Source organism: Diplotaxodon limnothrissa, linkage group LG23, assembly GCF_057381915.1.
Source record: "Diplotaxodon limnothrissa isolate DT_005_m linkage group LG23, D_limnothrissa_male_GT1.1, whole genome shotgun sequence".
Lineage (NCBI taxonomy): Eukaryota > Metazoa > Chordata > Actinopteri > Cichliformes > Cichlidae > Diplotaxodon > Diplotaxodon limnothrissa.
The window spans coordinates 42,775,642-42,800,230 of record NC_140617.1 but is presented as its reverse complement, the minus strand read 5'-3'; the positions used below and the strand labels follow the sequence as shown (position 1 = coordinate 42,800,230).

General features: G+C 39.0%; 5 protein-coding genes across 6 annotated transcripts; 2 read left to right on the top strand and 3 right to left on the bottom strand.

Moving 5' to 3' along the window:
• Positions 1–7,425: 7,425 nt before the first annotated feature.
• Positions 7,426–12,223, top strand: LOC146608773 (protein boule-like). Its single transcript, XM_085348412.1, has 11 exons — positions 7,426–7,452; positions 9,312–9,440; positions 9,532–9,623; positions 9,779–9,833; positions 9,937–10,012; positions 10,200–10,360; positions 10,743–10,814; positions 10,922–10,957; positions 11,040–11,156; positions 11,402–11,494; positions 12,077–12,223. Exons 1-11 carry the CDS (start codon positions 7,426–7,428, stop codon positions 12,221–12,223), a joined length of 1,005 nt encoding a protein of 334 aa, XP_085204538.1.
• A 3,236-nt stretch (positions 12,224–15,459) lies between these two features.
• On the top strand, positions 15,460–16,622 carry LOC146608772 (gamma-crystallin M2-like). Its single transcript, XM_085349055.1, has 3 exons — positions 15,460–15,468; positions 15,591–15,833; positions 16,347–16,622. The coding sequence occupies exons 1-3, from the start codon at positions 15,460–15,462 to the stop codon at positions 16,620–16,622; spliced, it is 528 nt and encodes a 175-aa protein (XP_085205181.1).
• A 370-nt stretch (positions 16,623–16,992) lies between these two features.
• LOC146608771 (gamma-crystallin M2-like) lies at positions 16,993–17,840 on the bottom strand. Of its 2 annotated transcripts, none has more exons than XM_085349051.1 (3): positions 17,766–17,840; positions 17,339–17,581; positions 16,993–17,262 (listed from the first exon to the last, which is right to left on the bottom strand). In XM_085349051.1, exons 1-3 carry the CDS (start codon positions 17,772–17,774, stop codon positions 16,993–16,995), a joined length of 522 nt encoding a protein of 173 aa, XP_085205177.1. In that variant the 5' UTR covers positions 17,775–17,840. The 2 variants fall into 2 exon arrangements, with proteins under 2 accessions (XP_085205177.1, XP_085205179.1); XM_085349053.1 differs by having other exon boundaries at positions 16,993–17,255; positions 17,329–17,581; positions 17,766–17,774.
• A 1,726-nt stretch (positions 17,841–19,566) lies between these two features.
• Positions 19,567–20,977, bottom strand: LOC146608770 (gamma-crystallin M2-like). The gene is made up of 3 exons (XM_085348276.1): positions 20,966–20,977; positions 20,517–20,759; positions 19,567–19,839 (listed from the first exon to the last, which is right to left on the bottom strand). Exons 1-3 carry the CDS (start codon positions 20,975–20,977, stop codon positions 19,567–19,569), a joined length of 528 nt encoding a protein of 175 aa, XP_085204402.1.
• Positions 20,978–23,648: 2,671 nt separating this feature from the next.
• Positions 23,649–24,513, bottom strand: LOC146608769 (gamma-crystallin M3-like). The gene is made up of 3 exons (XM_085348275.1): positions 24,505–24,513; positions 24,080–24,328; positions 23,649–23,927 (listed from the first exon to the last, which is right to left on the bottom strand). Exons 1-3 carry the CDS (start codon positions 24,511–24,513, stop codon positions 23,649–23,651), a joined length of 537 nt encoding a protein of 178 aa, XP_085204401.1.
• Between the last annotated feature and the right edge of the window lie 76 nt (positions 24,514–24,589).

Below are 24,589 nucleotides of genomic sequence, written 5' to 3'. Positions count from 1 at the left end.
GGCAGAATATCTTGTTCCCTCAGGAAGGAACGCTCAGGAAGCACAACCATAAAAAACATTACCAGTCATCAATTAATTTGATGAGCGCTGGAGTAGAGGCAGCTGACAGATACTATGAAATGTCCTCCAGCTCCATTGACTTTATGTCGTGAAACATCAACTGAATCGTACCATTATTTTCCTTTTACCTGATACTTCCAGAGGGAAATAGCGAGAAGACTTGGCTTCACTTTTAGTGCACTGGCCGGAGCCCAGTTGACTGTGTTTACTTTATTATAGGTCAGTGTGTGCACACCCACTAACTATAGCCAGGGCCTCAGCATATAAAACCCTAAATAATATGTCTACATTTAGAGAAATCATCGGGTGTCGCTGTGGAATGCAACACCATTGTGGTAAAACATTTTCACAAAAGAGCAAACAACCACTGGAGAAAGCCAGAAAAGGGACAACGACTTTGTGTTATGATACAATGTGATTGACACGTGTATTTTTTTGTGGCCGTATTATATATGGATCACCTATAATGGTTATCATGCAGCAAATACTTCAACATCCACTGTGGGCAAAGATGTTTTTGTGCAATTATTTTTTGTTGTTGTTTTTTTCTTGTTAAGAAATGGTAAAATAGAATCAGTGAAATGATTAATTCCATCTTCTTGCTTTTCTTGCATTGCATCAGGCCCTTTTAATTAATTAATATAGCAGAATGAAAAGTGCTTTTGTAGTTATTACCATTACAGTGGAACTTACAAATACCCCATTTAACGAAAAAGCCCAGAATGCCCAAAAATGCCTTCCGAATCATGTGACAAACCCTTGGCTTTCGTACTTGCGCTTCGCTGTATGCATGCATGCGTATGCTTTCTTCAGCCTCCACCACCTCCTCCTCCACCAAGAACTTCGTCTCCAGCCAGCATCGCCTCACTCAAAAGGGCGATGGGTGCTTCGACTTACGAAAATTTTCGACTTACAAAAGACCCTCGGGAACGCATTAATTACTTAAGTCGGGGTCCCACTGTACTTATTGTTGAGGTTATTAGAAACACCTCTGCTTATACTGCTGTGACAAGTCAAAATATCAGCAGTTAAAAGGGTTTATTATAACATCCCCGTTCTCTGTACTCACATACAAATCTGGCCCACAGTCCTGGATTTTTACCTGAAGTTCTATTAGAGACATTAACCAATGTGTAAGGAAACTTTGCGTGAGATAGAGTGGCATAAAGCTGGCATTCAGAAGAAAAGCTGTTTTTTAATGTACTGGTAAAAAGATTAACAAAAGCTGTGTCCCAATTCCTAGGCCGCATCCTTCGGAGGCCGCATTTGAAGGCCAATTACGTCACAGCCAGGCGACAAAGGCTGTCCCAATTCGAAGCCTGCTACAAATGCGGCTGACAAATGTGTCCTTTGTTTCTCTGGATTTCAAGCATGGGGTGTAACTATCCCAGAATTCATAGCGCAGCCCAGCCAATTTCAGTTTCCAACAATGGCGGCAGCTACTTAGTTTTAATATTACTCTTTCTGGGTCACAAAATAAACTATTAAGTTATTTTCATCTGCTTGGTTTATCAAGACATCACATAATTGCAAAAGTGCTCCGACGTTTTTGGAGACGTCTGTTACCCACCAGCTCAACAGCTAAACGGGAGGTCAAGGCTCACTAGAGCCGGCGAGAACACCGAACCTCTAGCACATTGTTTTCAGACCCCCCACAGTCCTTCACTACCCAGGTTAAACATGATATATAATTACTTGGATAACTTAAAAATGTTGTTATTTGGCTTTTTTCAGTGTTTTTTTTTTTGTTTCTGAGTATATCAGTTTGACTGAGATTTAAGTTAAAGTTTTCACACAGCTGAATAAACATCAAACAGAAAACTGATGGTCGAGAATTTACTCCAATGTCGTGTTATATTTTAGGGGAGAAAGGAGCAGACGGTTGAGTTTATTAAACTCCACCGAGACAGCTGGGGATGCAAATTTGAAGGCTAGCCCGTCCCATTTCACAGCCTCGCGCTTCCGGGCTTCTCGGTCTTCTCGGTCTTCGAAGGACCGACCCCACGTAGACTGTGAAGACTGGGTCCTCCGAAGGATGCGGCCTAGGAATTGGGGCACAGCTATATAGACGGCATTGTCATATTTCAGTATATGTCAGGGAGTTAAATGGGTTCCATAGAAACAATGACTCTTATCCAGTGATGCTCAACTAATGGCAAACTTCTGGCTTCAGTAACCATGTGACCACGCCATGAGAATAAAGGCATTTTACTGTTACATGGAAGTTTTGGATTTCATTTAAAGTCTATTTACAATCATGCAAAAGAAAGTGGTTTCACTTGCCATGCCCCAAAATTCAGCAGACTGCAGAACCATCTTTAGCAGCAATAAGTTGAAGTACATGTAATGGCCCACTCTTCCTTACAAAATTGCTTCAGCTTACTGAAGTTTGCAGGCATTTTTTTCCCATTTTGGTTAACCTTTAGCTGTGGAGAGCTGGCCTCACATTTAGCTCTTGAAGACTTTGGTATACAGAGGAGTTCATGGACAGCTCAATGACTGCGGAGTGGCCCGGGTCCTATAGCTGTAAAACAAGCCCAAATCATCACCCCTCCATCCCTGTGCTTGACATTTTCTATGAGGTGTTTGTGCACTATTGTGACCAGACATCTCCACTTTGATCCCATCTCTCCAGAGGACATTATTCCAGAAATATTGTGGTTGACTTCAGATGCAACTTTGCAAACCTAATCCAAGCTGCTATGAACTTTTTGAAGAGAAGAGGCTTTCTCCTTGAAGTGTATCCAATTGTGCTGTCATAAACTTTAACATTTAACATGCTAACTGAGGCCTGTAGCATCTGAGATGTAACTCATGCATTTCTTTTTTCAGCATGGCACACTCTGACCTTAGGGTGAATTTGGTGGTAGCCCACTCCTGAGAAGACTATGACAGTTATGACATTGTGTTAACACACACCTGAATAGTCCCAAAATGTTTGCTTTTTCAGACGTGGTCACAGCTTTGATGATTACTTAATTAAGTATATTTGATTAGCAGCAGCTGGGTATTACTTACCCCCTTAAATGAAACAGAAACATATTTAGTTTTTTACACCAGTCCTGTGAAAACTTTGTTTGTTTGTTTGTTTGTTTTTTTACTACATACAGATGTTGCCGTGTGCAAGTTAAACACAAAGCCATAGCTAGGAAACAATTTGCTGAGAGAAAGAACCTGCCATGAGGTTCAAATAGGTTCAGTGCACTCAAATGAAACAACAGGCTATAGATGCCATGTGTAGTTGGATGGCTTTAAAAGTAGCTTCATATTTCCTCCACTATAGCCTATGTTTAGGGTCCTTTGCATAGTCTGAGGTTTTATTGGCAGGAATTTTGAAACTTGAAAAAGAGTAGGATAACCTTAAACAAGCGTTAGATCAAGGGTTTGAATCAAATAGAACTGGGTCCACAAAAGTAGACATTAGCTGTGACATTAGTTTAACTTATCTTTTCTCATCGGATCCATTTGGGGAATTTAGACATACTAAAGACCAAAACTCCACACAATATACTATAAACAATGAACCCCCCCACCCCCACCCCCCAAAAAAAAGATCTCTTCTACTCAGTGGTATAAACTTACCCCAAATTAGGGGGTCATCTGGGCCAGTGGTCCAAAGTTAAAAGGAGCGTTACCCATTCATTTACCCACACAGCCTTTTCTAAACACTGGTCTAAATAAATTGGATATGAAGCCTGGATGCTAAGCAGGCATCATATGATCTTTGTTTCGTTCTGGCAAACGAAATTTGACAAAAAACACAGTCGATAGCAAAGCTCCTCCGATAACCTAAACACACTGGCACGCAAGGACACACACACACATATTCGCACATGTCTCAGTGGATCATATTTGCCAGCAAATCCATATGATTGTAACATAAACACAGTGATGCACAAAGAGGGAGGTCTGGGCCTTGTAGGCACCTGAGTGTTTGCAGACATGAAGGTGCGCGTTTGTGTGTTTTCTTTCGCCCAATCCCCTCGTGTGTCAGAAAGTGATTTCATCCCGCTCCGTACAAGCTGCTTTTGTCGAGCCATCGCATCTTACTCACCACCTCCCCACCCCGAGCACATTTAGAAGAACAGATGAATAAATGGACGAGGGGGGAAAAAAACAGTAGACTAAAACCACAGTGGAACTCAGCGATGGTCAGCCAGGCCCACCACGCCTCAGCAAATGTTTGTCCAAACCTGTTATTTCTGGCATTGTACTGTCTCAAAGAGATCATTTTATTCTCTGAGAGGAATGCAGCAGCTATAAATAGTCTGGAGATGAAGGAGGGGAAATCAGAGATTTGTAGAGTAATTACAGAGTCAGAGTTGAACCCTTCTGTTACGGCTCATTTTTCATCAACCTCTGTCTCCACGACTGTCTGACTGAGTGACCGACTGAGGTAAAAACGGGCCCTTTTTTCAATGGGAATGCAAGTCTGACCTGATATTTGACCTCCATTTTTATTTCTTCCATGCCTGTTATTTACTCTCTACCTCTTGTTTGTCACAAAACCAAGAGTGGATAGATTTGAATCTCTGTGAGGCACAACTGATTTTATTTTGGAACACTTACCTCAGTATTTTTAGTCTGAAATAAACAAACAGAAAATGCTGCTTTTTGTCATTTTCATATCAATATGTTTGATGACAAATAAGCTACCTCCAAACCTTATATTCTAGATTAAAACCAGCCCTCTTCCTCTGCATTTGGCAAAGCCTGCACCCCTCCAGCGCGAGGCTCATTTTGGGCCAAATTACTCACTCCGATGTAAGACAGATGACACAACGAATATTGCATTTGAACGTCAAGTCAGCAGTTTGTGTCTGATTCAGACTCATCTGAGGTCATTTTTGTTTGATTTAAGTCAATTAAAGGTTGAAATGATCGCAAAACATATATACATTACATAAACATACACATGGCATGCAAATAACTCATGTTCAGTCCAGCAGTGCAATATAACGTCCCAATCTAACTGAGTATGTATATATATATCTATATATCTATATATATATAGATAAATAGATATATATAGATAGATAGATAGATAGATAGATAGATAGATAGATAGATAGATAGATAGATAGATAGATAGATAGATAGATAGATAGATAGATAGATATGGGTGTATGTATGAGCAGATATATATGTGGGTATGTATGTGTATATATGTATATATATTTATTTATGTTATTCAAGTCCTTTTTTGGAACCCTGTGTTGGAGAATTGTCCTAATTTGTCGGTCTGATGACAATAAAAAGTCTTGAATCTTGAAACGCAGTGATAGAAAGGCTTCTGACGCACAACATTCCCTAGCAATGACAGGGTGGGGGGAAAAATAATGTATAACATGGAAAATTTATATTAAGAGGAAATGAAGGTAGTCAATACAAAGCGACAAACTAAAACAGTCAAAGAATAAAACTTTCACTCTCCTTTGTTTCCAGAGAAAACTCAAACAGCCAGGCGAGTTGCCCTGACAGCACTTGTGTCTTAAATGATCTTTGTGGAGTATAAAAGGACTTTTAGCTCGTAAATTGCTGTAATTATCAAACATGCCCTTCTCATTTTGCACAGTCAGACTTCGTTGGCAAATTCACCCCAGCAATTAAGGAAAGCTGGAAATGAATGACAAGTAATGGTGTGGCCCACATTACTCAGATGAGGGCAAGCAATCCAGAGACAGAAGGGTGTAATGGTGGGAAATGTGCAACACAGACTGAGAAGAATTACACACTGAGTGGATTATAAACTGTGTTTGCACATTTATTCATAATAATATGGATGTGTTCAAGGCAAATCCTGTTCCTGCTTGTGTGTTTTTCATTCACTATTAGTATTACTAGGTATGAATTGGTTGCCCCCCCCCTCCCCCACACCACCACCACCACCCTCCAGCTCTTGAAGACTTTGTGCAGTGTTCAGTGTCACTTTGTTGTGGTCCCAGGGAGGAGCATAAAAAGGTGGTGGTGGGGGGGCACGAGATGCAAATGATGGCGTTTCAGAACACTTTGCAGCCAATCATAGACAAATTATGGCTCCGTGAGGATTTTGCTCAACATCTGAAGTGGCTCCTGAAGCATCAAGAGAGGAAAGAAATGTGGAAATGTGGAAAAGTCACTCTATTCTAGTTTTTCCTGCAGCTCTTAATGGCGAGGAACATAATATTAAAACACATTAAAACAAAAAAAAAAAAAAGATTTTTAAGTGGAAATATAAGCTGTGTGTGTTTAATAATCAGCACAAAGGGATTCAGTCAGTGATGAGATATTTGTGAACTTTGTAGACAGATTTCTTTGGCAATATTTCACATTTAACAAAATTTTCACTTTCATAGTTCAAATAGAAAGAAAAGAGAAGAACATGCTTGATTCCGATGCGCCCTGGGTCTCTGTGACTACCTATGCCTTTTTTAGCAACAGAGAAATGGCGCCTCTATGTGGCCACGTTTTAGTACTGTACTTTTTAATACAACAAACGTGGACTGAAGTAGGACAGCAAAATTGTTCCATGCCCATTATTTTATTTTTATTTTTTTTAAATCAGGAAAGGATTCAGCAGTTAAGCACATTTTAGGTTTAAAATGAGCACATTTCCCCACCTAAAACCAAACAGGACATTGTGGCTATTCTTTCTCTATAAAAGGTGAGAAAGAAGCCGGGAAAGGATTTCTTTTATTATTATGAAAATTATATTGTCTGGAATTATTAAGACGTAAAAGAAAAATTAAAACTTGTTTTAACGTCTCTTTTTTTAAATTAAATTATATGACTTATTATTGTAGTTAAAATAAGAGCGTACATTAGAGGTGGGCGTATCATTATCATTAAATATCGATACCAGTGTCGATATTGGTACTAGATTTGACTGATAGTAGCACAACAGGATGTGGGTTTCTAAGTTCAGTATGTAGCCCACTGAATTCTGTTAATGCTTTTTTTTTCTTAACCTTTTTGTGTTGACTGTTTCAAAATACATGAAAATTTGATACCTTGAAATTTTGAGTTATTAAGTGGTTTTTTTTTTTAGATAATATCCCACAATGTTGACTTAAGACAAAAATAAATAAATAATTAAATAAAAAATAATAATCTGTGGTGAAAACACGCCTTCATACATAGTTTAATGGGAGACAATAAAAAAAAACTTTTAGAGTAAGTAATAAAAATGTTACGTATTCACCCGTTGCTTTCCGAGATACACAAACCAACTGATGAGGTCATAGTTCGTGTGAGTGGTGAAGGCTAACCTAACCTAACGGTCGGAGGGGAGCAATGAAGCTGTGTAACAACCATTAGCCAAATCGTGAATAGGCCACCGTTAATCAGAGCAGTAACGTGCATTTATCTTTTTAGCTTCAGAATAATATGGCTATGGAAGCGGAGAGCCAAAAGGTGAGTGCACTGCCAAGTTTGCCCTTGCCGCTTTGCGAGCAATTATTTTAGCTAACAGCTAACGGAGCTAAGGTAAGTAAGTAATGCTGGGTTATGTTATGTGATATAAACTTTATCACAGTTAGTTTTCGATACTTTTGAGCTACTTTATTTCCAATAAATTGTTGGTTATAATCTTAGTTTACGTGAAAAATACATTAAGAAAAATGCTAATTAACTTGGAATTAACTTGTGCAATATATATAACTTGGCAACATGCTAGCTAAATAGGTTAGTTCAAAGTAGCTAAGACGTTAACTACACTTTAATGGGGCATGCTGTTTACACGATTTAAACCATTTTTACCTGAGAAATATTAATGCTCGTTGAAGATAATTTTAAAAAGTTCGTGTTGTTTGAGTAACTTTTTTTTCTCAATTTGCACACAATCCTTTAAACTATAGGGAAATATACTGATTAAGTTAATTGCTAATCATTTTTCACTGTGTTGTATCTTCCTGACAATTTTTCTCCATATTCTTTGGACATTTGAAGTGAATCTTTAAAGGAATTGAATTGTTACCCAGCCCAGAGGCTGTTTCTTGTGTATAAAGGTTGAAGGTACATCTACTTTGGTTTAAGAACCTGCTGTTTAATTATTTATTTTGTTAGTTTTGATTAAGTGTTAAGTTTTAGAGCAGAATTTCCTTGTGAACATGGCTACATTCATTTTACGAGTCAGGTTGTGTAAATAGAAGTGGGATTCATAATCTCTGGCCACTTTAAGTAAAGCTAGTTACCTATTCCTTAAGACACATATGTAATCAGCCAATCACAGAGCAAGTAAGTGACTCAAAGTCACTGAACAAGTAATCCTGCTGCTGCACCTCTTGGTCTCAGTGTGTCAGAAACTGCTAATCTTCTGGGATTTTCCCACAAAACCATGTTTAGGATTTAGAGAAAATGGTCTGGAAAAGATAAAATATTCTGTGAGGGGGAATCTCTGAGTGAAAATGCCTTTTTGAGGTGAGGGGACATAGGAGAATGAGCAGACTGCTTTGAGCCGAGAGAAGGCAACAGTAACTCAAATAAACACTCGTTATAAGCAAAGTATACAGAAGATCAGCTCTGAAGGAGCACCACTTTGAGCCTTAAAGCAGATGAGGTTCAGAAGCAGAAGACCACACACGGTGACACTCTTGTCTGCTGAGAACAGGAAGCTGAGGTTGCAGTGTGCAGGGGCTCAAGAAAACTGGAAAACCTTTGCCTGGGCTGAGGACTGTCCCAATGCCTTTCTCTTGACACTTCAGGTCCCTTAGTACCAGGTGACCATTGTTTAAACACCACAGCCTGCCTGACTCAATACTATAATGATCTCCACACTCACCATATCTCAATCTAAAAGAGCATCTTTGGGATGTTGTGGAATGAGAGAATCACATCATGGATGTGTGTGATGCTGTCATGTCAATATGGACCATAACCTCTGAGGAGTGTTTCCAGCACTTTGTCGAATCTGTGCCATGAATGCAAAAAGGGGCCCAACCCAGTACTGGCAAGGTGTACCTAATAAACTGTCCAGTAAGTGTAGCACTTAAGTTTTAATACTCATAATCTTGACTACTTTCTGGGAAAGAAATTAAAAAATCAGGCCAACCTCATTACGTGTAAAGCTTCTTACTGGCCCAGAGTAAGACCAGTACACGCTGTCTTTGGGCCTGAGTGAACAGAGATATGTATTTTCCACTTTACATTTGCACAATAATGTACACATAAATACAGAAATTTTGGTAGGAGAAATAAAATAATTGCTCTTGGCTTGAAAGCTGGACATGAAACTTTTCACACAAAATTATATTTGGTGTTTGTTTTTTTCCCAGAGCGGGGGCAGTTCCTCCCTAAGTGATGTGCTACTTCCAGATGATTATGCTGACAGCCTGACAGACCACAGCACCACCTTTGGCAACGTGATCCCTAACAGGATTTTTGTTGGGGGACTTGACTACAGGGTGAGGGCTGCTGAAATAATGTAGAGCAAATGATTCAGACCATGATTTAAAAGCTCTTTTGCAATGATGAACCAAACTAATGTGTTTCAAGGTCAATGAGCGTGACCTGCGGCACATTTTTTCTCAACACGGCACAGTGAAAGAGGTGAAGATTGTCTTAGATCATTCAGGAGTGTCGAGGGGGTGAGTTCATTGTCTTTTTCCTCTCATACACAGAGTGCGACTGAATGATAAAGTATGCACAGCTGATTTTCTCAGCTTTGACTTTAAGAGTTATAAGCGTTATTTACACATTTACTGTCACAGTAAAACACGCTCTGCCTTTTGTTTTTTAACAGATATGGGTTTGTTACATTTGAAACCCAAGAAGATGCTCTGAAAATCATCAACAATGTAAGTAGTTTAGTGTCTTGCTTTGGAATATTTCATGCATATAATCATGCAAGTAATCTGACTAGAATTTGTTGTCTGTACGTTTGTTTATGTGCTGTTACAGACTAATGGAGTCACTTTCAAAGACAAGAAACTCAGTGTTGGTCCGGCTTTTCGAAAGCATCAACCTTCAAGTCAAAGTAGGTTGACGGTCCAGTAGTGCAGGTGTTTGAACATGTAGATTAATTGTTATCAGCAGTTCTAAAATAATTGTGATAACTGGAGTACTAAATTTCAGGCTTACGGTCGGTCCAGCTTTTACAGGCACATTTCTTGTGATGGCTAAAGACACCAGATCATGGTTCTGTGGTTTCATTCTTTTCTCAGCAAAGAGCACCTCTACAGCCAGCCTTGAACCTGCCATGTCTCAGCAAACATCCTATGGGACCTTCTACCTGACCACATCCACAGGCTCTCCCTACACTTACCATAATGGAGTTGCCTACTTCCACTGCTCCAACATAAATACTCCTTCCTACCAGTGGCTTGTAAGTGCTCATATAACACCCATTTAACACTTTCAGTACTATGCAGAAGGCTTGATTTTATGCTCAGTTTGCCTCAGCTGGTAGTAGTTTGTGGTGTAGCTCCCTCTAGTGGACAAACTAAGCAATGCAAAACTAACAACATAATAACATACACCACCACCACCCTAATCAGCTGTTATAAATGCCAATTTGGTTTTAACCAGTTTATCCAAGGGAGCTGGTCTAATAAGAGCTCATGCGTTTGTGGTGTCTTTTCTAAAAGAGACAAATTTATACCCACAAAGACCAAACTTGCATCTCCAGTTATAGTTGCAGTAACGCAGATGAATCAGAAGCTCTTTTCTAACTTTAAATATTTGCATGATTGATGACTTTCTTCCAGCCGCCATCTTCGCCAATGGGCCCCCATCCTTATCAGCCTGTGTATGAGCAACTATCCAGTCACCACTACCAGGTCAGCTCAGCCTTTCAGGGATCCACTCATTTCTCCCATTGGTGCCATTTAACAAGCACAGCAAGTTATTTAACAGCAAACTTTCTTTCTGCCTACTCTCACTGCAGTGCATGCCAAACCAGTATCAGTGGAATACACCCCAGGTAGGCAAAATGCAGCTTGACTTTAGCTTCAGTTCAGGAGCGTTTGGCCAGTTTTGACCTGTTCTTGATGTCTGTTCTCCAGTGGCAGATGCCATCCTATGCAGTCTTGTACCCCCAGCAGTCACAATATGTTTACCTGCCTGCTGATGGAGTTTCTGTTCAGCCACCTGTGTTGTTCATGGAGGACTCCACAGTGGAGGTGCAGATTCATCAAGGAAGACCAAAATGTTGCACATTTATTTAACTGTATCTATTCCCTTGAGTATGTTTTATTTTGTTAGATAAGACATGATACATGACTGTAAAATGCCTTCGATCTTTCTGCTATATTTGTAGCTTGTGTGCAAAATGAAGTAACGTACCATATTATAATTCTGTCATGACTATTGAGGAAACATGCTGTTCAGGAGGCACTTACTCTGTCCTTTTCTTCTACGCTTGCAGTTTCTTGAGCCAACAGTGCAGCATGTTTACCCAGTGTATCCTCAGAGAGCAGAAGAAATGGCACCTGCTGTTCTGCAGCATGACCCTGGAAAGGTAAGAAATGGATATCCCTCCTGTAAGCCAGCTCATAAATAAAAGGTCCTCGCAGCAGGTGGGTAGAGCGTCTGTGCTCTCGTTGACATCATAAAGAGCCAAGAGGCAAAAAAAACCCTGCACAACCAGTATTTAGACCAGTCTGAAGCCTTAGCATCTGGTTCAGAGGGTTTAACTTGTATACTAACATGATTATTTTAAACTTTGGCCATGTTTAATGTGAACATCCATCATTACAGCAAATTATATATGACAGTAAGTAAAGAAAATAATAATAGGTCTCTGTGTCTGAGTAGGGGAGGGCTCAGGTGCAGGTGATAAGTAAGAGTGTCTTTATAGCTAGCACTCTTATATATCACCAGATTGCTTTCTCTGTATGGTGTTTCTTGGATGGTCCCAAGTTATAAAGATGCCAAAGTAAGAGTACAAGTTAGATAGATGGAGTCTAAATGAGGAAATTATTTTCTTGCACACCCAGTGTCAGACTGTACCACTGCTTCTCCTCTGACTCTGTCATGGTTAGTGTAATAGTGTTCACTGAGTCATAGTGTGTTATTTTTATTTTTTTTCCTCCCTCTGCAGAATCTAAGGTTTTCACCCTCGTGGGTCCATCACAAGCCAAGACACCGCCGCCACATCCACCACAAGGAATACCACCATCTGCCAGAATCAATAGAGCCTCCAGACGCCTCCATGTTTCACACTCCCCAAATGTCAAATGTAGGCTAAATCCACCGAGGGCTTTACAAGAGAAACGAGTTACACATCTAATTTTAGTCACTTCCTTTTTGCCCTATGGGTAGCTGATAAACCTCAGCCTTACAACACAATAAAGGTAAGCTTTCATCTAGTTGTGCAGTCAGATGACTGAGATTTACTGTTACAGTGGGGTTCTTTTCTTACGCTGTATTGTTTGTTGTTGTTTTTTTGTTTTTTTACATTTAGGCACAAATAGTAGCAGTGGTGAAGTATCCCAGTAACAAGTATTTACTTTAGTGTGAAAACACATAAGTATTCATAGCATATCTTGACTTGATCAAAATAAAAGCTGAAGATGTTCATGTGCAGTAATAAGTTGTACCCTCAAGATTACAGTCATTACAGTCCAGTCATGACCTTCATGGACTGAAATTTGGACTTCAACTTAAATATGAATTATATCAAATCTAACAGTCAATTTTATAGTAATTTGTTCAATTCCAGCTATTTGTGCTTAGTCATTTAAAATAGACAAATTAGTTTTTATACATTTAAAATTGTCTGTGTGGTTTTATGACGTTGCTGATCGTCTTTGTTCATTTTCTTTGCTTTTGTTCTGTATTTTGCTTGAGGTTTTCAAGCTTAAAGCAAACTGTAAAACTGAGAAATAAAAAAAAAAAAATAGCTCTGTAATGTCACATGACCACCAAAGCTTGTTTTGTTCTCACATAATTTTAAGTTCTTCAGTGGTAATAAATGTTTCCTGTGGTGTAGTCGCCATGTTGTTTCCATTTGTAGGCAGCGATTCTGAAGTGGTGCCTGAAAGGATGGAAAATGGGAATATTTAACAGTTTAAAATAACAGCATGTTTTAAATGTGCAGATTTAAAGTAAATGGGTCAAAAAATCAAGTAAAGCCAGACTGATTTATCGGTAGATTAATGTTATTGGCTTGTAATCGCTATTTGCATATATGTATCTGTGTCAGGATTTAGAACAGCCAATAAGTGAAAATGATAAAAGTAAAGAAGAGATGGGGGGGGGGGAAACACCCTTCAACTGTGTTATCATTGCTGACATTGCACAGTTTGTCCACAAGAGGGCACTCTGTAACGTCCCTGTTTGCCACAAACAAAACAACCAGTTGCTCCAAGCAGTCAGGCAAAGTGTACTTAAAGTGTAAATAAACAACTACACATAACAAATGTGGGACATGTTTTTTATATTTTAAGAAGCAAGAAGAAAAAATATCAGACAAAGTTTCAGATTATCTGGTCTTAAAAATCCTTTATTGGGTCTGTGATTTGAAATGTACAATATCAAATTAAAATGTTTTGAAGTTGTAGATGACTTAATATTAATTTTCCATTTCTAAAGCAATGATCACAGTGCAAAGGATTTGTGCCTTTTAGAGCAAATCTTTCAAATTGAGTGTGTAACACAGGATTTGCATTATGAATATGAAATCTGCATACATCAGTTTAGCACAGATGGGATGAATATAGTTTTTTAAATGCTCGGAAGGATTTGTAAACTCTAGACATCATATGTGTGGCCACCGTATGGGATAATTGCAGCTGAATAATGGAGCAGTCTGGCACTGATGAATCAGGGATTTTATGTGTATGAATGGGATAAAGGCCTTGGCAGAGTGGCAAAGCCAACAAAATGCCAGCTTATTAGAATAACAAGAGATGGAGTCTCGTGACCTTAGGTTGAAGTTTTTAAAAAAAAAAAAAAAGTTGTGTGTCTATGCATAAGTAGCATTATACTGTTTTTATGTCATTTTCAGAGTTTTTCCAGTTTTCAAGATCTGCTTTACCTGCTGTAAAACTGAAAGTAAGCTTTCACATATGTGTAATACACATATTACAACACATTAAAATAGATTCTGTGACCCAGAAGTGGCAAACAGCATCATATTTAAGGTCTCCTGTTCAAGCTTAGTGTAAGGGAGCAAACTACACTACACAGTCTCCCAGGCTCTTAATCAATAATTATTATTTTTTTAACTGCTTCATACTTTATAATGTCACTTTTAGGCCTTACATGGACAATAGTGAAATTGGCATACTGAAGCTTTGGCTTGGATTTCCCTCCATTATATAGATAAACAAACAATGTAAACAAACTGTTGTCAATACTGTGTATCATGTGTATATACAATGCTGTAATCTTTATTAATAATATCAACTGACAAATAATACTGGATGAATAACAGGTTTACATGAAAAAAATGTCAAATGTCAATAGAAAATACAGGCAGTAATGTAAATTTCTGCTTTACTGAAGTTTTCTTTCTAAAGCTGCCCCAACACGAACCATTTCATGGAAACAGAGTGGGACCCATACCATAAAAATGCTAGGATTTGGATTTAGTGTTTCTGTTATCATCACGTACAGGCATGCGTTATCATAGGCCCTAAATGGGGGTGTACACGGCAGCGCTTACTTTGCGAAGCCTCCATTCAAAAACCCACAGTAAACATCAGCAAACCTAAAAATTGAATAATTAATTCAACAACAGTGTAGCCTGTTTCCATAAATGATTGAAATATATGCAAAGATGACATAATGTCCAAGCTAAACACTATACTTGGGCACTGTAGCAATGCTGATGTCAATACAAACACAAATACTGATGTTCACAATTTCAGTAGAGGCTTTAGTGTATCTATATTTGCTATTTAGCTCTAACATTTGTTACATTACACTCAGGGCCACAGCAGTTCTGTGATTATGGCTAGATAAAAAAAAAAATCAATTAAAAAACGGTAAAGGTAGATTTAATTATCCCTTAAACAAGTTTATGACAAGATTTAATCATTTTTCGTTGTAGAAATTATTGATTATCCAAAACAGCCTGAGGTACAAACAAAAAACTGTAGCCTTCAGCCCCTCAAAGCCGTCCAGGATCCCTGAATGACAAAATTCAGGAAAAATACTTGCTCCGACCCTGGCATTTGTACAGTTAGGAATCTATTTGAATGAGAAGGACGCAGTTGTTTTGCACATAATGTGATCACTGACCCGTGGGGCACTAGCAAACTATGGTGTTTTGATCAATAGTGATGAACGTGTGAAAAGTGGACAACAATAACTCATCATCACACTGCAGTGCGTCGCTATACATAACCAGATTTGTTTTATAAAACCTATTTGGATGACAATACTTTATGCTGTGCCATCACACAGCTACTTTATATAAAAGGACAGCAGCACAGAGGGCATCTATTGAGCATCAGTCGGGCCCCCACTAAAATAACAATGGGAAAGGTAAGTTTATTATGTTACTGAAAATACAGAATTAAAAACCAAAGCAAAACATTAACCTTGAGCTAGGAGCTTGAATGAAAAAGGAGCTAAAAATTTGCGAATGCTGTGAAATACATTTGCAGATCATATTCTACGAGGACAGAAATTTCCAGGGTCGGCACCATGAGTGCATGAGCGACTGTGCTGACCTGCACCCCTATTTCAACCGCTGCAACTCCATCCGGGTGGAGAGCGGCTGTTTCATGGTTTATGACAGACCTCACTATCTTGGCCACCAGTACTTCCTGCGCAGGGGGGAGTACTCCGACAACCAGCGCATGATCGGAATCAATGACTGCATTCGCTCCTGTCGCATGATTCCCATGGTAAGCATAAGATTGTATTAAAGATGCAATGAGTTAATATTATTTAGAAGTGGGCATGTTGAATTGTTGAATTATTGGAGTACAAAGCAAGGTCAAAGAAAGAAGACATGTATGTGCTCAATAAATTATTAATAAAACTCAAAGTAACAAAATGAAGAAGCTAAAGTAAAATAAAGGCTGACTTGGATCAACAGGTAGAAACTCTAACACAAACTTTGTAAAGGAACTGTCATTATTATTAGACAACTTGGAATAAAATTGATATAAATTTAGTTTTGGGGAACATTTCAGAATATAAATCCTTGACAGCTAATGTTTGACCAAAACCTTCATCATATTTGGTTCCCCACATCCAGTTGGCTCAGATGCTGGGACCATCTGGTCGTCCCTGCTCCACAAAAGAAACCTAAACTGAAGAAGAACTTTTTGGTTAAGGATGTTTTTCCATTAGATTGTCTTAGATGGACTGTTTTACTCTTCCATAGTGTCTGACTAATAAACATTGTTCTGCAGCACCGGGGCTCCTACAAAATCAAGTTGTATGAGCGTCCAGATATGGCCGGCCAAATGCAGGAGGTGAGCGACGATTGCCCCAACGTCCAGGACCGCTTCCGTATGTCTGACATTAACTCGTGCAATGTGGTAGACGGCCACTGGCTGCTGTACGACCAGCCCAACTACAGGGGGAGGACCTACTACCTGAGACCTGGCGAATACCGCAGATACAGTGACTGGGGCGGTGCGAGTCCAAGGATCGGCTCTCTCAGGCGAATCACCGACTTTAATTAAAACCTTCTGAACCTTGTTCCTTTGTCTCTTCTCAATAAATATGCTGGGCTTAAACTGCTTGTGTTTATGTCTTTATCCAAAAGAAGACAGCCTTGATGTTTAAACATTTTTTTGCTGTAACATTTAAACTTCTTGTAAAACAATAGTTTGTTAGACAAGAAATGTTTGTGTTGACTTAGACCATTTCATGCCGCTTTCTTCAGAGGTAACGAGAAGCAATCAGTCCTTAAATATTCCAGACGACTCTAAAAAGTTTAAGCAACCAGGAAAAAAACAAACAAAAAGCAGCTGACACCACTCTGGTCTTTTGTTTGGTTTATTGGTAGTACTTTTTAAAATATTTCACATGAAATATCTCACATCGGCATTCTCACATAATGATGCGTCTGATGGATCCAACCCTGGGACTCATGCCTCCCCACTCATGAAACCTCCTGTATTCACCAGGATGTATCAGGTACTGCCGTCCCCTGTAGTGAGGATGCTCGTAGAAGATCCAGTAGCCATCCATTACGTTGCAGGAGTAGATGTCATTGAAATGGAAGCGTTCATACAGGGAGGGGCAGTCATCTGTCAGCTCCATCATCTGTCCTCCAAGTTCTGGGCGCTCGTAGATCATCAGTCTGTGAGTGCCTTGGTGCTGCAGAAATGATGATTACAATCATCAGTGTAGATCAGTGAAACCTTTAATACAAAAATGCCCAACTGAGACTTACCATAGGGATCATACGGCAGGATCTCACGCAGTCGTTGAATCCCATCCAGCGCTGGTAGTCTGGATATTCGCCCTTCCTCAGGAAGTACTGGTAGCCCATGTAGTTGGGTCTCTCATAGACCATCCAGTTACCACTGTCCACTCTGATGGAGTTGCAGCGACTAAAGTGGGAATGTAGGTCAGCGCACTCGCTGCTGCACTCATAAGAGCGACCATCGAAGTTCCTGTCCTCGTAGAAAATGATCTGAAAGAAGTTTATTCAGGGATTTTCGGTAAATTGGATGCATGCTTGATTAAATTAAAGACATTTTGCTAAAAATACCACACGTGAAGTGGTTCTGCATCACTGGTTTTCGATGAATAGTCCATGCAGGTATGCAGAAGCACAAAAGGAACAGGATTTTTTTTTTTTAAAAAGGTATCCTTACCTTACCCATTGTGTCGGCTAACTTTTGTCACACTGTAGCAGCAGCCGTGGGCTCCAGGCTGCCTTTATAACCCATGGATGACCTGTGTCATTGTGATTGAGAACAATGACTGGGCTGGTCAGCTTTTTCACACAGAACATATTTTTTTCTTGTGCTTTGTTTGGTGAGGTCTGCAGTGCAAATCAGCTGTTTTTTTTTCTGAGCCGAAGCTGCCCCTTGCATTTGTTTAATGGCCTACACATAAAATCCACAACTAAACTAAAAATACCAACAACTATTGTCAACAAATCCCTAAACATATACAGTATTTACACTGGAATGGTGAAAGATGGTATATAGACATATCACCAAATTACATTCACGTGTGTTAGGGTACACATTTTACACATTGCGTATAATTAAATGTATTAATGTTAATGCTAATAGCAAAGATGATGCATTTGTAAAAGTGATAAAAGCTGCAGTGAACATCTTTCACATGGTACTGCTTTCAGCTGCCACTGCTGCACCCTTGTGCAAAGTGGCAGCAGCCTTTTATAGGTCCAACAATTCAACCGCTTTTTTTATGTCAGCAAACAAGTTGTTTTAAATAACCTCTTGTCTGTTGTGCTTTTGTTTGGTTCTTATCAGCTTTTTCTGATACGATGTTTAATACACTCTGTGATTATTTAATGCAATGGAGATACAGCAAGTATAACGTGCTATTATTAATGCATCAATACATTTCAATCTGTATTGTTAGGATTATTTGATTTCTTTGCTTGTCATATGACAATTAAATCATTACTAATTTATTTACATATGAATCAGTGTCGATACTGTGGATTAGGAGCATCGTGTCAAAGTAGTATTGCCTAATTTAAAGCATGATTATAGTCTTAATCATGATTATAGTCATCTATAAATATATATATGGTGTACAGCATGCATTTTAACTGCAAGAGGCTTATTGTGACATTGTAATTATTCATATCTCAGAACCTTGCAAAGTTGTAAAGTCTATAAAACATATTTCTGTAAAGTTTTATTGCAGTAAAAACCCACATTTGCCAGAAGTGCAACACTTGATCTTTTTCATACAGGGGTTAGCTTGTTCAGGCAGTTTGTTTTACTATACTAATATTACTGGTGTAACTTAGTCAGTGAACAATGGGTCTATCAGAATTCAACCCTTATAAAATACTTTCCCTTCTATCAAACAAAAACTTAAGGACATTAAGAAGAACCATTCATGTAATCCTAATACAGTTATCCAGTATAGTGAAAACTGAAAAATAGATGATAGATGGTTAATAAAGTAGGGAATGTAAGTATTGTATGTAAAGTTGTATATTATGCAAATGAGAGCAATTGTTCTACCGGAAATATCAAAAAAGATTGCCAAAATGTGTTAGTTACTGATTATTCAAAATATAAAACTGGTTTGCCCTTGTTTTTAGCAAAGTTGTGTTAAATAAAAAAAATATAGAAAATTATAATGTATTTATTTAAGTGGGTTTAAAGATTTAGAACCAATATGTGAACTGTGAATATACATATATGATTGGGTAAATCAGCTATTTATTTTGATTGAGGACTGAGTTGAAAAACAACTTACCCAGATCTGTGTCCAGTCTATTTATTATGTGCACCACACAATAAAAGTAAATTATACATTACAGCTGAAACTACATTCAAACAATGCACAAATCACAGTTTCAGGATAAAACAAAGCTTTCTCTTTTTGCCTTTGACAATTTGTTAATATTAATACAACAAACCATCTGCAAAACCTTTTAGCCAAATAAAAGTCATGGGACAGTTAAGATTCTGTGATGCGTCTGAGGGAATTGAATTTCATGTCATTACTGCCGACTCCTTTGAAGTCCCTGTACTCTCCTGGCTTCAGAAAAAACATCCGGCCCTCATAATTTGGTTGTTCAAACATCAACCAGTAGCCCTCCATCACCTTGCAGGACTGCATGCTCGACATGTGATAGTTATCCTGGATGGAGTTGCAGTCATCTGTCAGTTCGTGCATCTGGCCTTCAAAGTTTGGTCTTTCATAGATCCTCATATTAAAAAGTCCCTTGTGCTGTAAAAGTTATAAAAAGTATATATTTTAAAGGAATGAAATCATAGTTTTGCAGTTGAAAACAAATGTACCCAGCTAATGCTAATGCAGAGGTACTGAAAAATTGCTTTAGGCCTGGAAAGGAAATGGGAATAAGCTATATGCTAACTTTTGTTGAAGAATGTGTGTGCTGCTGTGTCACGTGGGAATCTTAATAGTAGTTCTGGAAAGTTGTCTTTTGAAAAATGTAAGTCCTTAAGCTCTTGCTAGGTAGCATGCTAACAGGTAGCAGATCTTATAGGCTAGATATATAAGATCTATACATAAAACAGCTTTGATACAAAATGTTCATTCATGACTAATAAGTGTAACAAAATCGATCAATTTTTTAGCTCAAGTTTAGACTGTTTGGTTACTTTATGCACTTTTTCTATGGTTTTAAGGACTGTGGTAGGCTACATTCACATTTGTGGCAAATTGCTTTATAGAAACATAAATTATGTTTCTGGAAAGAGAGATAAAAAAAGAGATAAAAATGCGTGATAGAAGCTATATGCTGGACATATATAGAACACATATCCTCTGCTTCAGACAACGAAGTTGAGCTTCTCATCTAATGGGTTACACATGAATTCAACAAACTGATCCTTTACATTGCTGACTGTCCTCGTCTTTACAAATGATTATATTATATTTACCGCAGGGACAATGCGGCAGGACTGAATGCAGTCGTTGAAGCCAAAGGTATTCGTGCATTCGGGATATTCTCCCCTGGTCAGGAGGTACTGCTGGCCCATGAAGTCGGGCTGGTTATAGACTATGAATGTCCCGCTCTCCACCCTGCAGGAGTTGCATTGGCTCAAGTGAGAGGCAATCTCAGAGCAGTCGCTGACGCACTCAAAAGAGCGGCCTTGGAAGTTACTCTCCTCGAAGAAGATGATCTAGAGAAAAAGACACAAATTGTGTTTGTGTGAGACTATTTCCAGAGAAAGTGTTCAGAGTGTCTGAGATTATCGTAAGAGTAAGTCATATCAGACAGTGCTGCACGGCAGAAGTTACAGAATAAAAATACTATTGAGTTTGACACAGTATATATAGAGTTCAATGTCCTACACCAGCTGCTGCAGGGATCTGTACCCTGCATTACCTTTCCACTCATGGTCGCACGATTTGATTTCTGTTGTTTTTCTCACTGGCGCGCTGCCTTTTATGCATCATGTGACATCCAAAGAATCTGCCTCAATTGTACGGAATGACTGAGTCAGCTCATCAGTATGGAAGTCTCTACTGTACTACACATCAAACTGTGAACACTGCAATTACTGAGATTTAACTTGTGCAGATTTAATGGCGGCAAAGCAAACATCTTTTTCATTATAGGACACATTTATATTTGTAGAGCATTGAATAATAGTGTTTAAAGATGAAAAAAAGCTTTGATTTTCGGATAAATATATAATATTTGAAAGACGAAATGGTGCAGTTCTCAACTCACTTGACGCTGCATTTTTTAATTTCTTTTTTTCCCACACCATAAACAGGACAGACTTTGCATTTAGTTTTATGGCAAGACTGAAACAATAGAATCCATCCACTCTTTTAACTGCCTATTCAATCCAGGGTGACTGTTCACTGAAAGTGTGAGCACTTATGCAAAAGCAGAGATTTTGATAGGTCGCTGGTCTGGAGCATTCAGGTGTGTGTTAACACAATGCCACCGTTTCCCAGGAGTGGACCCAAATTCACCCCCAGGTCAGACCGTGCAATGCTCAGAGAAACTGCAAAAAGCCAAGCAGCTACATCTCAGACTCTACAGGCTTCGGTTAGCATGTCAAATGTAAAGTTCAATTAGACAAACGCTGAACAAGTATGGCTTAAGCATCTCCCAAAGTGGAAATGTTTAAGCCATAATGCACACATGTGACAAAAACCAAACATAGTATATCAGCACAAACATCTCAAACCAACAGTCAAGATTTGGGTGTTTTGCAGCTACAGGAACTGGCCAACTTGCAGTCACTGAATTGAAAGCATTTCAGTCAAAGGTGAGCTCATGTGTCTGACAGCTAAAACTGTCAAAGTTCATTAGCCTTCATGTATTAACAGTGCATATGCACAGGTGTGAGTGTAAATCATCAGTGATTTATCAGGACTGAACCTTTTTAATTTAAATATCTGGTATTCTTTATCTAATTTTATCTTTATTAAAAATAGCGTCTATCATTACTGGATGCATCTCTTACCCTTGTATTTCTTAGCTTTATCTGACTGATGTTGGCAAATCTGATTTTTTTTTTTTTGTCTCTGCAACTGACAGCTCACATGCTCACGTGCTCTCCCTCCTCCTCCTTTCTTCTTATTTTTCTTGTAAATTATTTTGTCTTTATTCATGTTAACTTTGAATCCAAAGGTTTTTCATTTTTTCATTGTTGTATGTTTTCACTTGAGCCACGTTGACTGTCTCAGGGAAACAATCATCACCATCCCTGCTATTTCAACCCAAACCCAATGTTTTCTATTTATTCATAAATGATCATCACTCCTATGGAAACACTTTGGAAAGATTTCCCATTTCTGTATTACTCATTGGACCTCTGAACCATTGGACCATTGGACACTAATATTTTAGGTTTCTCTCCCTTCCCTCCTACATCATAGTCACCACTCTCTTCACTTCATCTCCAGGTAAACTCATAGTCACCAGTGCATATGTGTCCTAAATCTGACAGTAATTTTACATGGAAACTCTTTTTTGCACAGGATTTAACATATTAGTACACGAGGACCAGCGATCTGAAGCACACCCCTAAATGTACAAAGGAATGACTGAAAAAGAAAAGAATGCAGGTGTTGCAAGACCCAAAGTTCAGACCTTAACCTGATGAAAATGTTGTGGTGTGACACTGAGAGAACGATGCGTAACCAAATGCATAAACAAAGGAACTAAAGCAACACTAAAAAGAAGAGTGGGCCACAATTCCTCCACAATGATGCCAGAGACTGATAAAGTCATACATTAATTACTTCAAGTTATTGCCGCTGAATCATGGGGTGTACTTCATTTTTAAAATGATTGTATAGAGTCCTGTGGAATGTTTATTTTTCTCATAGCTGTAATAATATTTTGATTGATATGTTGATTATAGCCAATACGGAGCATTAAAGTAGCTCGGTGATGCTGTGATGTGCTGTATTACAAATGGCGTTTACATTAGACCATCATGGTCATTTTTGTATGTTATCTTTGTGTCCATGTCAATTATCTATAACTGAGATAACAACAGAGCAACAGCGGCGCTTTGCTACATAAGTATTTAAGTAGAAACTGTTTAAGTGATGATGCTGAATCGAGGGATCCAACCTCTAACTCAGGGGTGTTGAACTCCAGGTCTCGAGGGCCGGTGTCCTGCAGGTTTTAGATGTGATCCATCACAGCTGATTTAAATGACTAAATTACCTCCTCAACATGTCCTGAAGTTCTCCAGAGACCTGGTAATGAACTAATCATTTGATTTAGGTGTGTTGACCCAGGGTGAGATCTAAAACCTGCAGGACACCGGCCCTCGAGGCCTGGAGTTCGACACCCCTGCTCTAACACAGCTGGTGTGAAAGTTGTGATGGCATTTAGTATTTTGTTGAATGTGCACAAATGCCATGGGAAATATTCCTGATTAAGGCTGTAAGGTTATGATAAACTTAGAAGTTTATCTTAAAGGATATAAAGCATGACGTTTGCATCTTTGACTCCACACATGAAGCGAAAGAGATACTTCAAAAATATTTCATTTTTTTTATTTTTCTCCCAGAGTTTCTTGTGAACGGACAGACAATCAGCACATTTCCATGATGCGTCTGATGGAGCTGATTTTCATTATGTTGCTCACTCCCATGTCTCTGAGGTTCCTGTACTCTCCTGGCCTCACGTATATCATGCGCCCTCTGAAATTGGGCTGTTCGAACATCAGCCAGTGGCCGTCCAGCACGTTGCAGGACTGGCAGTCAGACATATAAAATTGTTCCTGGAGGGACTCGCAGTCATCCATCAGCTCGTGCATCTGGCCTCCAAAGTTCTCTCTTTCATAGATCCTCATCCTGAACTGTCCCCTGTGCTAATGGAGCGGGGGAAAAAGACACGAATCATGAGAAATGCAGTCTGTCCCAGGTCCAGCTGACCTAGCAGCTACCTCTTTGGACTTTGGAGTGTCTGTGCAATCCCCACATGAAATGGTACAGACCATCTACAACCACCAAAATGTCTTACCATGGGGATCATGCGACAGGAGCGAATGGTATCCATCATCGTCATGCCTCCCATGCGCTGGAAATCAGAGTACTCTCCTCTCCTCAAGAAGACCTGATTACCCATGAAGTTGGGGTGGTCGTACACCACAAAGCACCCACTGTCCACTCTGCAGGAGTTGCAGCGGTTCAGGTGCATGTGGATGTCGGAGCAGTCACTGCTGCACTCATAGGAGCGACCCTGGAAGTTCCTCTCCTCATAAAAAATGATCTGCAAAAAATAAACAGGAAAGAGGTGGTAAGCTGACAGCGCCACAGAGTAGTGATTTAATATTTGGATGGACTTGCTTTGCATTTCTAACCCTCTTGCGATGTTTCCACAAGTCTTAATTGTTCAGTATTGTCAGATTTTTCTTTAGCACTATACAAGCAAATGAGAAGTATTACCCTGCCCATGGTGACGGTTTGGTTTTTTTTCCAACTGATGCCAACCCGTGCCACTTTTATATACAGTATGAGCCCGAGACCACCT

What these genes read in the sequence shown, in the direction of transcription:
- LOC146608769 (XM_085348275.1), bottom strand. An exon ending in CCTGTCGCATGATCCCCATG is followed by an intron (nt 23,928 to 24,079) that starts GTAAGACATTTT and finishes CCGCTCCATTAG; the next exon opens with CACAGGGGACAGTTCAGGAT.
- LOC146608771 (XM_085349053.1), bottom strand. An exon ending in GATCCCTATGGTAAGTCTCA is followed by an intron (nt 17,256 to 17,328) that starts GTTGGGCATTTT and finishes TGCAGCACCAAG; the next exon opens with GCACTCACAGACTGATGATC.
- LOC146608773 (XM_085348412.1), top strand. Translation starts at nt 7,426, where the DNA reads ATGGCTATGGAAGCGGAGAGCCAAAAG. An exon ending in CATTCAGGAGTGTCGAGGGG is followed by an intron (nt 9,624 to 9,778) that starts GTGAGTTCATTG and finishes GTTTTTTAACAG; the next exon opens with ATATGGGTTTGTTACATTTG. An exon ending in ATCAGTGGAATACACCCCAG is followed by an intron (nt 10,958 to 11,039) that starts GTAGGCAAAATG and finishes TCTGTTCTCCAG; the next exon opens with TGGCAGATGCCATCCTATGC.
- LOC146608770 (XM_085348276.1), bottom strand. An exon ending in CCTGCCGCATTGTCCCTGCG is followed by an intron (nt 19,840 to 20,516) that starts GTAAATATAATA and finishes TAACTTTTACAG; the next exon opens with CACAAGGGACTTTTTAATAT.
- LOC146608772 (XM_085349055.1), top strand. An exon ending in CCTGTCGCATGATTCCCATG is followed by an intron (nt 15,834 to 16,346) that starts GTAAGCATAAGA and finishes ATTGTTCTGCAG; the next exon opens with CACCGGGGCTCCTACAAAAT.